The following is a 17,464-nucleotide window of genomic DNA, read 5'->3' on the forward strand; positions in this document are numbered from 1 at the left end:
ATAAATATATATATATATATATACAATATATATATATATACATATATATATATATATGTGTGTGTATATATATATATATATATATATGTGTGTATATATATATATATATATATATATATATATATATATATATATATATATATATATATATATATATATATATATATAATTGAAATCGTAATGAGTTGGAAAATCCAGAACAGTGAAAAAACTTCCAGCCTCCACCGGGAGTCGAACCCGAGTCTCCCGCTTTATATGCGGACACCCTAACCACTAGGCTATGGACGCTGATTTTTATGTCTAGAGATTCGAAACCGGTAAGGAAGGTCGTAATTCCACTGTAGGCGTTTGACACCTGTATCGAACAATAGTTCTGTTTTGGTGACATATTTTGCCTCACTCTAGAGATCATACATGATGCAAACCAACTCGAAGTCATTTGTGATTCCTAAAGCCGGATCTCGAAAGAGATACTTTGAACAGACTTTTGTTAATGAAATGGAGGTAAACGACAAAGGCAAATGAATATCTATCTTGGATAAATGCACAAGTCATTTGGTTTATGAAATTTCAAAAATACTACTTTGTTTGGTATTCAAACATACTTTCTGTCACTTAACTTAATGTTATTCACATTGTAGGGTATTAAAGTAATAGTCAGCATGAGTTGCCTTGTATTTAGTGTAAATATATAACAATATGCAAGTGTTTATATAGAGTAGAAAATGATATCATCACATGAATTATTCATGAGTGGTAGCATTAGTATATAATTGTGTGTTGGATTTGTATCATAATTGGTAGATCAAGGGTACTGAATGATCCATATTGATTCTATAGCACAGGTTCCATGAATAGGGGTAATGAGCATGGATTAATGTAAAAAAAAAACATTAAAATATCATTACTGTATATTTGCAGCCTTAAGTATGATTTAGCTTATATTGGTTCTAAAGGTTCACATTGCTAGTATGCAAATATTGATATTTGTATTATAGTATTTCAGCTAGAACAGTGGTATTTATGATACTGGTGGACATGCCCCTATTTTTCGTGTGATTGAGTGGGTCACGTGATGCTCCAGAATGAATATTTGCTTTGCTGTGTGGTGTAGGGTTATTTTGGATTTGAATTTCGAATCATAGGATGCATGTATCTTGCTCAGTTACGCATGTGACCATACCGCTACGTTGAAGTATCATAGCATTTTTACACACAAAATTAAAGCCTAGCCCTTGAACTGTGCACTGAGGTGTGTGAACGAAGAAGACACATTAACAATGGAAACAACTGCATAAAATATTTGGCTATAGAAAATTTTCTGTCATAAGATTAGTAACAATACGATTAACTGATCTCTAACTTTTACTGTAATCTTAGTTCGATTGACGTTCATTATAACAAAAGGTTGAAGGTTATAGCATACATGTGATTCCTGGAAATAAATTTCGAATTTCAAATAGAATTAGGTTACAGTGGTTTGTTGTTTAAGTTTGCCCCACTCATACACAGCTTAATTATTGTGCGGTGTTGACCTATCTGGTTGTAAATATGCAAGTTGTCCGACCTGCGTATTGAATTTGTGGATTTGATAAAAATAAAAAACTCTTTTTTTTTTCAGTCGTAATAACAAAACTTTGAAGACAGAAACTTGAAACTTGCTGCATTTAAACTGATTTTTTGGTTATTTTAAAGTTACAGCTTTGCAGGAAAAAAAATTATGTTGAATAATTATTATGATGCGATGTTGAAATCACGTTTGTTTTACGCCAATTCTTTTCTGTGACGTCATAGCTTAAAAATGTTGGAATTGCGACACCAATCAGGACTGTGACTCTTACAATCGCAAGTTCTCGAACTCAAATAATTTGGAGTCACCTAAGCCTATAGATCCAACACTAACAGTGTGCTGCAGTTTGTCAGGATATACTGGAAAATTGGGATGGTTTAGTGATCGATAAATGGCTTTAGTTGTTAAGTAAGTCGAAAGATCACATCTTTATTGTCGATAATTTTACATGAACGCAATCTGTGAATCCGTGTACTACAAAATAATACCTAATATTTGTTTGTTCCTTGTTTTCAGCAAAGGAACCAATGCATTCACCACTGCGTGTGCGTGTGAAAGGGGGAGGGGGTGGACGGGGAGTGTGCGTCTATGTGACGATGTATGTTGTATACACTATAACTCGACAAGGACATAATGGATCATTGTTATGCTTGGGTGGGTGAGTTACTTTACTTACACATATATAGCGAGTACCGCAGCGGATGGACAAGTAATTAGCAAGTAACTGTACTATGCTTCTGCAGAGTAGATTACACTCATTATTAACGAGTATTGTTACTCACACTGATAAGCATTATATATTGAATGGGAATACTCATGTGTTGTAAGTCTACTTAATTATTTATTGTTCAGTGTAGTTCTATGGACCTATATCTATTCGTCACGGTCACTGCCCGGTCAATCTTGTGATACAGTATTTACTTCAATCGACCTTTATTTATTCGTAACGGTGACTGCTGAATTAATGTTTCATTGTCTAAGGTAAGTATTCTGGTTGGTATTGTATGGCTGATCAGTGACGAATACTATAATTCCTGCCATTTTGTAGGTGAAGGCTACACGTGTTATCGACACCAATATCGTCCCACATGATATGTGGGAGTAGCCAGTGAGAGCTGACCGGACTGAGAAAGGAAATATATCTCGGTGGATGATCTGTTTTCGTTTGGATAATCTTAGGAATTCTTAAATTATCTTTCTTCTGGCATATTCCAGTGAAGCCATTCGAAGCATCATACGCATGCATGTGTGGTGTGAGTTTTATCTCCATGGACACACAGTAAAATCTTTTGTAAGTACACCAACTCAATCTATTTCTGATCGAGAGAAGTGATTTTGGACTGAAATTCTGAGGAATTGTAAGTACACCAACTAAATCTGTTTCTGAACGAGAGAAGTGATTTTGGACATTCTGAGGAAACTCCAAAGCACTACATATACGCAGTGCATGATTTGCAAAAATTGTCAGCCTCTTTGTTTTGCTTATATGCAGAGATAGACATGATATAATTCAATATCAATTGTATTTTCTTTCCTGGGGGAGGCCTCTAGATAATCCAACATGAGAGTCGATCTCAACTTTGAACCTCTCAAGGCCCCTTCCATAAAGGTTCTTGCACTTCTTAAATCCATCTGGGTAAAATTTAGAATCTACCCCGTTTTTCTTCTTTTATGCAATTACAATAACATTTATAATGTAATTCTGATGATAAACGCCTATATCAAACTATTTTATCTTTACTTTTAGCAAAGATGTTGAAAATGGTTTCGTCAGACTTTTTCTTGTTTTGGCTATTACTCCTGACTACACAAATTGTTCAAATTGATGCCAGCCATTTTCGCGGAGGTCTGATATCATGGCGGCCACTGAATCCTCAACCTGGTGAAGGGGAAACCGTGACGGTAAGGAACTGTTAACGGATGACTTTAGCCACAAAATTGATATTGCTATTTTGTAGAACTTTTTGTCTAGACATCAGTGTTCTGCTAACTTCACATAGAAACAACAGAGCACCATTGGCTGACAATCATCAACACCGTTCGAAAGTGTTGATATTTTCAATGTAACACTTAACTCAATTATTCACTGCGGTAAATAATTTTTATAGCAAAAAGTTGCATTTTGATAACATTTCTAAAAGCAGAGAACATCGAGAGCTAAGCAATCATTTCGAAATGTTTCACATTTCAAGGAGAAATCAAAAATCACAGACCACCTATACACATGTGATCCACTCACTTCAGGAGGATCGAGGGTGTAGTGGAACCAGTAAAATAGATTACAAGAACTACCATGATGACATCTCAAAGCACCTATACTGTGATCCACTCCCTCAGGCGCGTAGCCAGGGGAGGGCGATGGGGCAGCCGCCCGCCCCCCCCCCCTTTAGCGTATTTTTTGTATGTTTTTATCATATCGCTTGTAATTTCAAAAGAGAAAAATGCTATAGGATGCAACTTACAAGGCCTGGGAAGTGCCATTTCCAGCGACCTGGCAGGCATTTTCAGGCCAAATTTTCTTGGACGCGTAGCGCCAGAAGGGGGCGCTATACGTACGCTTAGATAGTTTGCAATGCCGTTTCTTCGGCTCTGATAGTTTGCCTACAGTTTCGCCCCTCCCTTCGCAAATTCCTCGCTACGCCCCTGCACTCCCTGCAGAAGAACGTGGGTGTTGTGCAACTGGTCAAAAAGTGTTTACATACAATCAGCAATATCTCGCATTGTATAATTAAGGACAAGCTAGGAGGTTCAGTCAAGGTATGGTGTAGAACATTTACGATACGCGTTGCATTTACTGCCACCGGAATATCCGATTAACGATGCAATGGGAACATGATCTGCAATTTGTGGCATCTACCGTGCATATTATTTGTGGGCCAACTGCGCGCATTCCCCGCACAGGCAAACCCCGTTCAATAGAAAACTGTACAGACATGAGCTTTGGAGCGCTCGTGTGATGTTGTTCATAACTGACATTATTGAATACGTGGATTTTCACCCAAGTGTACACGCCTGATTAGAGGGAAAAACTAATTATGTAACAATTAAAGTTGTACATAAGGACCTGGATATGGATTTCCAGGTCATGTTTTTACTACAGTGAACGAAATGGTTGAGCTATGAACGCGAGTTGATCAAAACTGGCTGGATTGACATAATACATGACTGACACTTCCATTGAAACAAAGTGATATAGCGCCGCTGTGTAACGTATGTGGTAGCATACGCCCATTAAAAGCCCCATAAACTTACAAACTAAATCACAAAAGTAATGTGGTCTCTAAGTCTAGATAGATGTTCTCACTAGCTAAACGCTACCCATCACCGGATAGCTGACAAGTTGGCATTTCATGTCACCATCAATTTTCCGTATCGTGACCGCGCAGATTTGTTTTGCTATCAGAGTCTGAAGTTTTAGTCACTTGTAAACAAACCTCTTCAGTAAACAATTTTCGTACGCTGCTCCTGGGAGACCTAACATGGTATAACATTGCCTCAATTGACCCAATTTCTGCACCACATGTACTTCCATTCATGTTCTTCAACATGCAAGCCACAATAAAAAAAATAGATCATGATTTATAACAGGTCAAAAAAGATGTTCTCCTGGCTGCAGCTTTCTTGCACTTTTCCTGAGATAGGAGAACATTCGGTCGGATGGATATAGACTCTAATAGGAGCATGCCACCTTTAAACTGCATAAAATCTCTTACAGTTAATTGATGACTTTTTAGGCAAAATTTAGTTTTGGTATGTCAAAGTCCAAGATAAAAAAATATTTATAAATAAATAAATATATTGTAAGGCAAAGTGGAAACCCTTTTTTCCAATCCAAGGTTAAGAAGAAAAAAACTGCCTCAATGACAGGACAGACTGAAAGACGGACTTATGTAGTCATTTCATGCATAAAAGAGGAACCTTTCAACTGTTGTTTTTATTTTTTCGTTTTTAATTGTTTTTGTTTTTTCAGATTGAAATATCGTGGAGGGTATCATGGCGAAGATCTCAGTATGGTTGTACTGATGCTACCATTGCGAATAGTATCCTAAGTCCGGGTGAAGGAAGTCTTGTATGTAGCTGTCCAGAGCCTAATATACGATTGACATATTTTTGTACAGACTACAGCTCCTCAGAAGACTGGACGACAGGAATAAATACAGCAACGTTGACTGCAAGTGAAACGCTGTTTGCTCTCAGGTTAGTTACATCTACATATAATTTATAGAACAAATAATTGTATAAATTTCACTACAATCACTATAATCAATGTATTTCTCCCTTACGTGTGTCCTATACGTATATATTACTCCGATCTATCTATCTTACATTAATCAGTCACACTATTTTCACTTCACCTCAGCAACTAACCCATTCCGAAGTTTACTTTTCTCCCTCACCTGTCTCCTATACATCGATCAATCATAATATCATAATCATAATATTTTCGTTTACAACGTTGTATCGTCTAAGGTCAGTTGCACCTCGATCCTTTCAAGTTTGAAGAAGATCGTCTTTGCCGTATAGTAGGAATTTCACACAAATTTACCACAAAACTATGCATTTGATATTTAACGTTTGACCTCTGACCTTTCGTTTTGAGGGTCTACGAGTCTACAAGTTCCCATCATGGGCACCTGCCTAAGAAGTTTGAAGATATAAACTCCCTGGATTTATTGATTTATTTTCTCTCAAATCCAGATTTTCTGGGTATGCTTGGTTACCTTTGATTAATCGCCGCGGATCGGCCTGGCGCTTCATCGCTGTGGTAGATGTGGCCGTACGCGATGATACCGGTATGGTCAACAGTGCGCCGTTGACCGATATAGCCCCAGTGGTTCCGTTCAAAAACGGCTGTACCAACACCCTTATGATACCCGGTGAGAGAATAAGACCGAAACAGGAAAATAATTGCTGATGTTTCTAAAGATGACAGCACAATATGGTTGGTTTGATCAAAACAAAATAGATTCTAATATTTGTAGAACAACATGCACGCTGAGAGTGAAGGACCAGTATTACAGTCACATGAGAGCGTTTTATATTTGTGAACGTTCTCAAAAAGTACCCTTCTGAGTTTCTGACCCATCCTGGATACTAAAACATCTCAATTCCAGCGGGAGATATGCTCTGAAAGTGAATCCCTAATATATATATATATATATATATATATATATATATATATATATATATATATATATATATATATATATATATGTATGTATATATATATATATATATATATTATATAAAGGTAATCCACGTGTACTCCAAAAGAAAATAAGAAATAAGATATGACTCATAATTGTCAAATATGTAGTACTGTTTTAGAAAATATATATATTGGAAATTTTGGTCGGCGATATGAGACAAAATACGAAAGATGCGATTGATTTGTATTTGTTTACCTTCAGTTACGGAATTATAGTTAGAGGGTTATTAAAATACATATTAGGTTTTTGAAAGACTGTCTATGAAGATTGACATGTTTGGAAACGGGGAATCCTGCAAAACTATCACGAATTGAGCTGCTTTTGGATTACTAAAACGTCAGCGGAACCGAGAACCTGTCTCACCTACATAATTGCCGTATTTACCAAGAACACAGTAGAAGTCAGTGAAGTAGCCATTATAGACCATAGTCAACATTGGGAATTTTAACCACATTTCCCGGGGTTATCCTATTTTGCGTTTTATATTAAGAAATAATTGTTTCTCCCTTGATGGTAAATATTATCTCCAATCAAAAGCTATGGGCACGGAAATGAAACCATGCTACGCTGACATATTCATCTACAAATTGGTACAGGAAATGCTACCCACTTGCATTGTTATATCTATACTATGACGATAAATGTTTGTTTCTCTGGCGACATGGTGAAAAATCCCTCAAGTCTTTCTTTGAACATGTAATCCTCAAACTCGATTAATAATGAACTTTTGTCGACTGTACAAATCTGTTTGAATAAGACCGAAACAAAGGGAATACTTGCTGTTGTTTCTAATGTAAGGGCACATCTATGATTGGTTGAGTAAAAAAAAACATATTCTAAATTTGTAGAACAACACGCTGAAAGAGAGACATATATCATGTGATTATAGAGATCTCTACAAATTCACAATTTCTTTGTTCTGGTGGTGTTGTAATAGAAACGTATTTACAACATGAACATTTCAATCAAGTAAATAAATGTTTGAAGATGATACTCATCTCTTTTAGTTCGCGATGTTGACGGCGATGACGTCAGATGTTTTTGGGCGACTAATTGCGGAGCTATTTGTGGTCCAATATCGGGATTTACACTAGACTCCGTAAGTCGGGAAGATTTCTAATGTATATTCAATAGTTTCGCAAATATCTCCCTTATCGTATTATTATTATATTATATTGCGTTATTTTCCAAAATATATACATATAATTCTTTGAAATAATTTTCTTGAAATTACACTGAAGCAGTACTCTGTTGATGATATGACATATTAATGTGGCAATGTAACCTTTACTATAAAGAAGAAAACATGAATGAGTTCGGAAATGTTGTTTCTTTATTATATATTTTTTTATAAATTCAGGTCGTGGGTTAAATTTTAATTACTATTTGTTTTATAGGACAAGTGTGAGTTAGTGCTCCTGGACACATCAACCGTATTTTCAGGTCTTTACGGTATAGCGCTCGAAATTCGTGATTTTGCAAACGAAACATCAACAACGCCCCTTAGTCAGACGCCCATGCAGTTTATTTTGGACGTTAAATCGACCCCTGGAACGTGCAGCGAAATACCGATGTTTATTGCTCCAACTGCAGAATGTGGATCGTGTTTGTCAGTTCAAGCGGGTACCACATACAATGGACGACTCGTGGCACGATCACCAGGCCCAACAGTCTCGTATATATCTCACCATATTGTTGTAACAGAATTATGGTTCTTCATCTCCCCTTGAATATGTCATCTTTGTTATAAACTCTTGCTTATACCAGTTCTGCGAAAAACAATTGTCCATGCATTTCATTCTTGTTGAAGTAGTTCAATATAAACGTCTCCATCTTTACAACTGTTAAATTAATGATGTCTTAGAGAATATTATAAAAAATAAGAATTAGCCCCAAAATCTAATAATAGAGAGGGAATTAGCCATTAAAAATGACAAACTGTTACTGAGATGAACTAACAAGAAAAAAAATAACTTTCCGGGACATTCTGTGGCAATACTAGTATTTTTGGAAGAGAACGCATCAAATCGCCACCGAATCCATTGCATATTCATGGAGTACTTTGTTACATTATTGAGCTTATTGTGCTTCCGAAGTTAATGGGACAATCTCTATTTTTCTTTTTCAGTATTGCAAGAATAGAAACAATTTCACCATTTGGCTTTACAAAATCTGACATCATGCCTTACACAGAAGGACAGCCCACAGATTACTTCATTGATGTAACATGGGACCCTGATGACGTCGGAATTCTGGCAATGCTCTGCTTCATAGCTCGTGACAGTAATGGGTAGGTACATAATGTGTATATATATATATATATATATATATATATATATATATATATATATATATATATATATAAATATATATATATATATATATTCAATATACATATATAAATATATATATATATATATATATATATAAATATATATATATATATATATATATATATATATATATATATATATATATATATATTGATATATATGCATGTGTGTATGTGTAGGTGGACTTTCTTCACTGTTCTGGATTTTCCAATTCTACAATTTCAATTATATATATATTTATATATGTATATATATGTATATTATTTGTCACTTAATATTACACGTTTTTTTTATCTTCAGAAATGCCAGTCCATTATGCTGTGTGACGTTTAGTTCTTTCGGTGAGTTTTGCTCTTGTGGGGCATGCATTACAGAGTATATAACGATGTAGGCTCAATATGCACCAGTACAGTCATACGGTCAGGGGGCGGATGACCCCCCCCCCTTACGGACTAAAATGGACTGCTGGCGCCCTTTTCAGCTTCTTAACTTTTCAGCTTTTTAATTATTCGCGATTATTGACTTTTTAATTGTGCTCTCATCTTCCTATTGACATTTGTCACATTTTTTTGGTCGACGACACATATTTATTCTTCTTTTATCTGCAATTTAGTAAGCAAGGAAAGGGTCATTTCCGGCGATCTAGGGAGTATCTCTACTAAAAAATTACGGTACGCTCCGCGCCAATCGTGGTGGCGCTCCGCTTCGATAGCGCCCCTACAGACCATTCCCGCTCTATTCCACTCTATGAAAAAGAACCGTGGGTTATCCTTTTTGGTAGCACTTTTTTCAATGGTAAGAGAGCAGAGAAACCTGTCTGTTCAAAACAATCTGTTCCATGAGTGCATTTTACCCATCTTAATATAATATGTTGTATAAAACAAATAATGAATGGTTTCCGTTCGTGCAATAGTGCAAACATTTCATGAGTTGAAAGATGTAATGTTCCATTCAACGAGGCGCAGCCGAGTTGAATGGAACAATTTACATCTTTCAACTCATGAAATGTTTGCACTATTGCACGAATGGAAACCATTCATTATTTGTATACTATAATGTGGAGAGAAAAGGAGCGGGTTACCTTAGGGCAACACAATAACGTGGGATAGAGTAAGTTATGTTTATGTATATGTGTGTGAGAACAATAAAAGGGTCATGAACTCCTCCTTAGCCGTATCACCAATTGGCTTCAAAGTAGATGGGTGGTATGTATACACGATTAAGGGATGAACATTGGACTTCATGGACTGCGGCCTTCAATAGTTGTTTGAGGATTAGGCCCCATCCACCTCCTTTTTGAAGACTTCAAAAAGGCCAGACACGGTGATTTAATTTTCCCGGGGCCCGACCTGTCTCCAGAAGCTCCTGGCTAATGGCTGCTACATAATATTGTGCTTGGTTATATGGCTCATTGGTGTTCCTACCCATTATTTATTTTCGCTGTATAACTTTGGAGTGGTTTCCATTATTTGTGAGGTCTGAGCAATTTAGTCATTCAGTAACCCTTTGACAGTTAGACAATACGCAACGTCTTACCAACATCTATTGATTTTCTCAACCAACAGATTCTCCTCCCGAGGTGGTGTCGAACTCACTGACACCAGCAAGTGGGTCCACTGTCGCGGCAGGGAAATTAAAAATGCAGTTTCAATTTAATGACGAGGTAAGGAGAGAAATACAAACCACACGGGGTTGAGTTAATTTGTACAAGGGCGCAGTACAAGAACAATAGGACTTTATTTCCCAATGGACTATGACATGTCAAATCTAAAATCTCATAAAGTCACCCGCCCCCCCCCCTTATTGTTGGCAGTGATACTAATATCAGTAATAAACTTGGCACTCTTACACACAGATAAGTCGTCCGACAGTGTCTGCTTTTATATCAGTTTTTGACGACACCGACACAATGGTATTTCAAGTTGATGCAAGTGACGACACCCAAGTGGATTTCCTCGAGAATGGCGTCATTGCATTCATCATCTCTGCAGACGACTTCACTGAAGGATCATATTACGTAACCATCGATGCAGCTGTTGCCCTTTTGATTTCCACATGTGCCATTGAATCTGCCGCTGTTGCAGATCCGTCATTTTGGACCTTCACAATAAGTAAGTTATAGAAAAACTATACAATTTACCTGATTGTCACATCTGAAGAATCTTTCAAGAAGTTGAATGTGTTGGCATGCCAACCTCTGAAGCTCACATCTCTATGGCTACAAGATATGTTCTTTTTTTAGCGTGTTGCAATACAGTCAAAAGTTATAGTAACGTGGCGAGAATGGTCCGGCTTGCACGTCGATGATCAGATCGCGAACTAATTACCAGCTCACAATTATACCGTAATTATCTGCTCTGATTTCTCCAACTAGCGTGTACATGTAGTCTAGGTATATTTCCAACTGGCGTATACAATCCCTGCATGTTTTCCAACTAACAGGCACGTAGCCTAGCCTATATGTAGGCTATATGTTTTCTTTATCATATATGTGACCAAGGAATAAAACATGCATGTGCAGATATTGACACATTAACTTATTCATAAATATCTTTATTTATATATTATATTTTTATTCATTAATATTTCGTATACCATTTTTCATTCCCCCTCCCCGCCGGGCCCCATTAAAGTGTTACAGATTATTTTATTAATTTTACTTTGTTTGCTGAAAAGTGGCAGCCTGGGATTTTCATTGTTTCGTGACCCCTCCCGTTCGTAATCTTCGGTCGATGAAACCAGTTGAACTATTGGCTGTTGCCGGGGGAGGTCCCGATGCGTTCACTACGACATTCCGAGGACGGGACCACGGAGAGTTTTACAGTAATGGAATGTTCGTTAGTTACGAAGCGACACTGGTAAGCTATATTCCCTTTATATGAAAAAAAAAATGTTATTTTGATATCAAATTTAAAGCAACTGGTTGTGTTTGCAACGTCTTAACACCTCCCATCAGGGGATTACATCGGCTTGCATATATTATATACCTTTACTGTTTCTGGCAATTGCGTCAGAAATCAAAACGGAAATGGGATTAGGGAACAATACCAAATGAGTAATTAATCCAATCTGTCTACACTAAAATTGTACTGAACGTATGCGGATTCTTTTCTCTTTTCTCTCTGTTAAAAGAAAAATAGGGCTGAAAATTGTCCTAAGTTGAATATTGCCTCGATATCATCTCAATCAATCCCCCCCCCCCCAAAAAAAAATAATAGGGTAAGTTGAAATTCTTTTACATTTTGCATAGCCCAAATATCGGCGCATTATTCTTGTAGCCTATGTAATTCCACGCCATATACAGCTGGTAAACTAATCGCTTTATCGCTACCATTTAGGGGGCGTCATCAACAGATGGGGACACGCTCCGAATCTACAAATCGACTTTACTAGAACCAGAGAATGAAAGCAGCAAGGCTAAACGTTTTGGAGTACACTTTTGCGATTATTTTTCTACGATACAACGATTCAGCGCTCAAGTTTTAATACACAATCAAGAAGGTATGTTACTTAACTTCAATAGATTGTTAAAAGTACAGAAAATTACTCACATCTCAAACGTGTTGAGGTAAAAATGTACTTGTGATGTTACCAAAACTTCAAAACTTACGATGCACAATGGAGGACTATTTCGTGACGTGTCGGTCTATGTTTTAGCCATGCAGGGTTGGATTGGTGTTAGGCCTCCTTCATACCCGAAAATACTATATGAACTAAAGTCGTCGGAGCAACTAGTTCATATTATGATGTGCATACATCATGGCCTTCAAAAATCCCCCTCCCCTAAAATAACAAATAAATTAAAAATCAAAAATTTATCCATCGCCTCAACCCATACAACGGAACCTCTCCCCTCAAAAGCTCTCTGGAGCTATTGCACATTTATCGTGACTTTCCTTGTCGAAATAGGAAAATTTCATATGGAAGACCGATGGATAATCTAATCTTATTAAATGATAATTTGACAATGACAACATTCTTTCCTTTTCTTAGGAGAGAGGAAGAAATGCATTTTAAGAATCTCCTCTTTTAGCTGCGTCACTTCTTTCTTTGGGCTGCGTCACTTCCGGTTAGACAAAAGGGAGAGGCAAATCCATCAAGCTAGGGCAGACCGCTGGATATCTATGGAGAGTGTGAAGGCGGCGGTAGTTGAAGTACGATGAGGGGGAGGGGGAGGGGGCGGAGGAGAAAAGGAATCTGAAACATTTCCTGAAAGAGAGTGTAATTGAAGAGGTAACCTTAGTTCCTTTTGAAAAACATAAGGATGTTAAGTTCACCTACACTAGCCATTCATATCGTCATGGCAACAAGGTTATGTATAGAACTGAAGGGGTCAGATGATGTGGTCATTTGGCAATGGTGACGTCATACATGGGGTTTAATCTTTATCTTTAATGAATTTCTTTCTTGATTTCTTTCTTGATCCATCTCTGGGATTATGACGTATGTCTGTCTGCTTTGTATATCTTCCAGACCTAATTCCAAGGAACGCCATACGAACTGTAGTGGTTTCTACTGGTGAAACTCTTACATTGTGCATTAATCCAAATATTCCAAAGACTTGGAAAGGACCTATTGCATGGAGTTTTGATGGGCGTGACCCACTTTGGTTACGTCGTTGGACCGGTTCTACTTGCATCCATGTTAAACACATTAAAACATGTCAGGCAGGTGTGTACGAAGCTTATCGACGTATCTGTGGAAAGAGGGAAAAACAACATGCTTACTTTGATGTCCGTGTACGGGGTAAGAAAGTTATTTTCGTCAAAATGAACTTGGTCAGTGCGTTTATAACCCAACGTGTTCTTTTTTGTTCACCGGCGGATGAATATACCTGTAAGTTGCATTGCGTTTCGCTATATATGTCTGCTATCGCTCATTTTTAAACTTACGCTATGCAAGAACTGGCTCGAATAACGTAAGAAATAGACTAGTGACAAATTGATCGTCACGATTAGCTTGAAGTATACTTTGTTCTGAGACTTAAAATTGTCAAAAAATATCAGATGAGGTTTTTGATAGCTGCATATTAATGAATTAGCTTCGCTTTTCAGACGTTTCTACGGAGTAAGTTACAGCATAAACATCACAAAAGATGGTAATAAAATGTTAGATGTATTTAATATACACGCGGTTTCAAGGATTACAGTACACTTCAAAAGATGCTATTGCCTCTTGTCCTGGTTCACACATAATTCCGTCTGATCAAATACCTACTATTTTAGAGCCCTAAAACTATAAAAGTTAATGCTTTGCTAAAAATTGAACTTGGAATTGTTCACATAGCCTTCATGTCAACGACTCAACTTCCAGCACTAGCTATAGACAAACCTAGTACAGTATATATAGGAAGTATAAGTCCGTATGTGTGTGAAACACACGCTATGACCATTATGTCAATGCATTATATTGCTGTATGCAGACATGAAATGAACGCATCCGTTCATGTTGCTATTACAACTTGCATATTCATAGCAGGTGCCGTATGCGTCAGATCCTAGTAACGTAGTGTTGTTCATACATTACTTATCATGGTCATCCCTGTTATTTGATTTGCGTAGTTACATTGTTTTGAGACTGGTAACTATAATTAAATAAAAGAACCAGTTACGGGGTACCATTTCGAAACATTTGTTGGTTATTCTGCCCTACATTATCTTGCGATAACGGCACGGTAAACCGTTCATAAACTTATAATTAATGTATCAGCGTTGTAACATTCGTTCAATAGAATAAACAGTAAATACTCTCTTTGAAAGATTAAATTCTTCGATAGGAAGCAAATGTCTGCCACACTCTCAGAAGTACCTGAAGATGTAGCCAGGCCTCACGAGAGAATGACGTCAAGGGAGCTGTAGTCTTGGTCAAAACGTTCGTTCTAAATATAAATATCGTCGAATTATAATACTGAGGACGCCCTTCCACAAATCTGCCTGTCAGGGAATTATATTTTCGACAGAGAATTCGAGGGCGCACTCATAATTATTGTAACAGGCAAAGTAGTAACAGAATGCCAGGGTATTGAACAAGACTAAGGGAGCTGCAGCTGCAGCAGATGAAATGGGGTGCTCGGGGAAATGTGGGATGAAGAATACTGCGTTGCAATTTTTAGATATATACTTAAACAATAATTAGAGACTTCAAAATGGGGGGACCGGTGACGTTTAGTTGTCCCTGTAGCCCACGTGGCCCTTGACGTCCCTGGACGTTGTCTAGTTTGTGTGTATATTAATATATGAGATATTGGAGGAGGTCGAAATAGATGTGTCAAATTAGTTAATACAACTTGAATGATTTCTTTTCAACTTTCAATTTCTTTGCAGCATGTCCAGATGGTTTTCACACCCCTCCGACTTGTACCGGTACTTGCCCTGCTACTTGTGTGCTAGGGTATTGTGGTGACGATGGACAATGCTTGTGCAGGAATGGCCTTACTGGCGAAAATTGTGACACTGGTGAGATAACACTACTTCTTAACATTAAACTTAAAAGGTTTAAAACAAAACAAAATCACCCCTCCCCCAGCACATGCAGTAATGACCACCCAAATCCCTTTTCATCCCAGATCCAACTTGTCCATGCCTGTGTCAACAATAAATCTACCTAATGGTTCAAGTTTTCATTACAAAATATGCCCAACCCACTTTCTTCAGTTAGTCTCATGCCTGCAGATGGAACTAAATATCAACTCAAAACTATTGTGTTTCCATAGCAACCCGTGGACAGTTTGGTGTGATTGATGGCGACATTTCCTGTGCAACAGTAGGTCTGGACGCGGATTGTAAGGGTAGCTTGATGTGCAGTGACCATGCAGGGTGCTCATGCGCTCCCGGCTGGAAAGGAATGAACTGCGATGAAGGTAAATATATATTTATCTTGAAGGGGATGGAGAAAGATGGTGAGGGGGGGGGGGGGGCTGTGGGTGGGAGGGAGGGGTCTGACCACTACCATTCCCCATTAAAGGAAGGACATTTCTGACATATTTGGTATATATAGGATATGTTGCATATTGATATACACTTGGATATTATGAGGCAATCTTTATTGTTCCTTACACGCACACGCACACCCACACACACACGCACACGCACACGCACATAGCAAAAAACAAACACAAATAGGGTACCTCTTGAACAAACCAGTAGCACCATGGTTTAATATATAAGCTCGTTATGATTTCTACCGTTCAATCTCGCGTTATGACTTTACAAATATCTTTGCACAATTTTTAAAACAAATAAAAATAACAGAGAATATCTAAAATACGGTTCTTCAGTTTTCTTCTTCAATTAATCACTTCTTTTCTTCACATTTGTTTTCTTCAAAAGAGTGTGAAGCCCTGACATGGGGTCCTGATTGTGTTTTCTCCTGCAACGGAGGTACCTCTTGTGACCGCTTCACCGGAGTTTGATATGAATGTCATCTCCTTCTGTCTATGAATGGACAATGAACCAACGAGAGAGACGCTGTACATTCATGCTTTTAAATTAATACATAGACTGATTAGTTTACTTCGCATATGCAGACAATTTTACCATTTTAAGTTTTCCTATTCAGCAAGTCAAACCTATAGGAAGTCAACTACTCTTAGTCTCCTGTACTATTTCGATATTCCATCACTGTATCTATATTATTGTGATAATTCGAATATAAATATCGTCACAGAGTTGTTAATGTTTTTACATTATAATTCTAATTAACTTTCAGTGAATCCATGGTCGGACGGGGACATAAATTGCTACCGGTGCTGGGGCTTTTTTTTCCTTTTGTTTCTTTCCATTGGGGTTGCAAGTCAGAACCAATGGTGTATAATAGACAAAGGTTATCAGGGTTTTGTCGATGGGGAAAATTCCTATCGGAGATTAATTATTTTTGGTTTATTCCATTTCATCGTTAAACATCTAGTGATATGATTCCGGTGAATCAAGTTTTAGACATTGAAAAACAATTAAAGAATAAATATGTAATTTATTCCTATGATGAGCTGCGACTAGTCATATATTTCTTTGGTATTTATTTATCATTATATATATATGCTACAAAACAAACTATTAATATGTTAATAAAGAGTAAACAACAACTAGGAAGAAATTAAGAGAGAAAACAATAGGGCAATCCACGGAGTTGCAAATCTCTTCGCCAGTAAACCGTTTAGGAGTAGTTTTGTACCCAAAATTGAGCCAAAAAAATACATTTGACCTTTAACCACGTAACAAAATTCACATAATTTGACCTTTCCACCCGGGACATTAGGGGGGGGGGGGGTATCTTCCCACCAAGTTTGAAGAAACACGGCCCAGTCGTCTAGGAGATTTTGACATAAAAAGTTGGACAAACAAACACACACACAC

The 17,464-nt window shown here is 37.3% G+C and overlaps 1 protein-coding gene across 1 annotated transcript; it reads left to right on the forward strand.

The window, feature by feature from the left end:
- Positions 1-2,624: 2,624 nt before the first annotated feature.
- LOC139976504 (uncharacterized) lies at positions 2,625-17,228 on the forward strand. The gene is made up of 16 exons (XM_071985332.1): positions 2,625-2,928; positions 3,318-3,472; positions 5,541-5,767; positions 6,269-6,447; positions 7,788-7,879; positions 8,178-8,455; positions 8,909-9,070; positions 9,414-9,454; positions 10,679-10,776; positions 10,969-11,224; positions 11,790-11,971; positions 12,452-12,614; positions 13,587-13,859; positions 15,437-15,568; positions 15,826-15,972; positions 16,442-17,228. Exons 2-16 carry the CDS (start codon positions 3,323-3,325, stop codon positions 16,522-16,524), a joined length of 2,463 nt encoding a protein of 820 aa, XP_071841433.1. The 5' UTR covers positions 2,625-2,928; positions 3,318-3,322; the 3' UTR covers positions 16,525-17,228.
- Positions 17,229-17,464: the final 236 nt, after the last annotated feature.

This window comes from Apostichopus japonicus, chromosome 11 (assembly GCF_037975245.1).
Source record: "Apostichopus japonicus isolate 1M-3 chromosome 11, ASM3797524v1, whole genome shotgun sequence".
NCBI lineage: Eukaryota > Metazoa > Echinodermata > Holothuroidea > Aspidochirotida > Stichopodidae > Apostichopus > Apostichopus japonicus.

Coding starts and splice junctions, on each gene's coding strand:
- LOC139976504 (XM_071985332.1), top strand. CDS start 3,323: ATGTTGAAAATGGTTTCGTCAGACTTTTTCTTGTTTTGGCTATTACTC. Junction 11,972..12,451: donor TTAGTTACGAAGCGACACTG/GTAAGCTATATT, acceptor GCTACCATTTAG/GGGGCGTCATCAACAGATGG. Junction 12,615..13,586: donor TTTAATACACAATCAAGAAG/GTATGTTACTTA, acceptor TATATCTTCCAG/ACCTAATTCCAAGGAACGCC.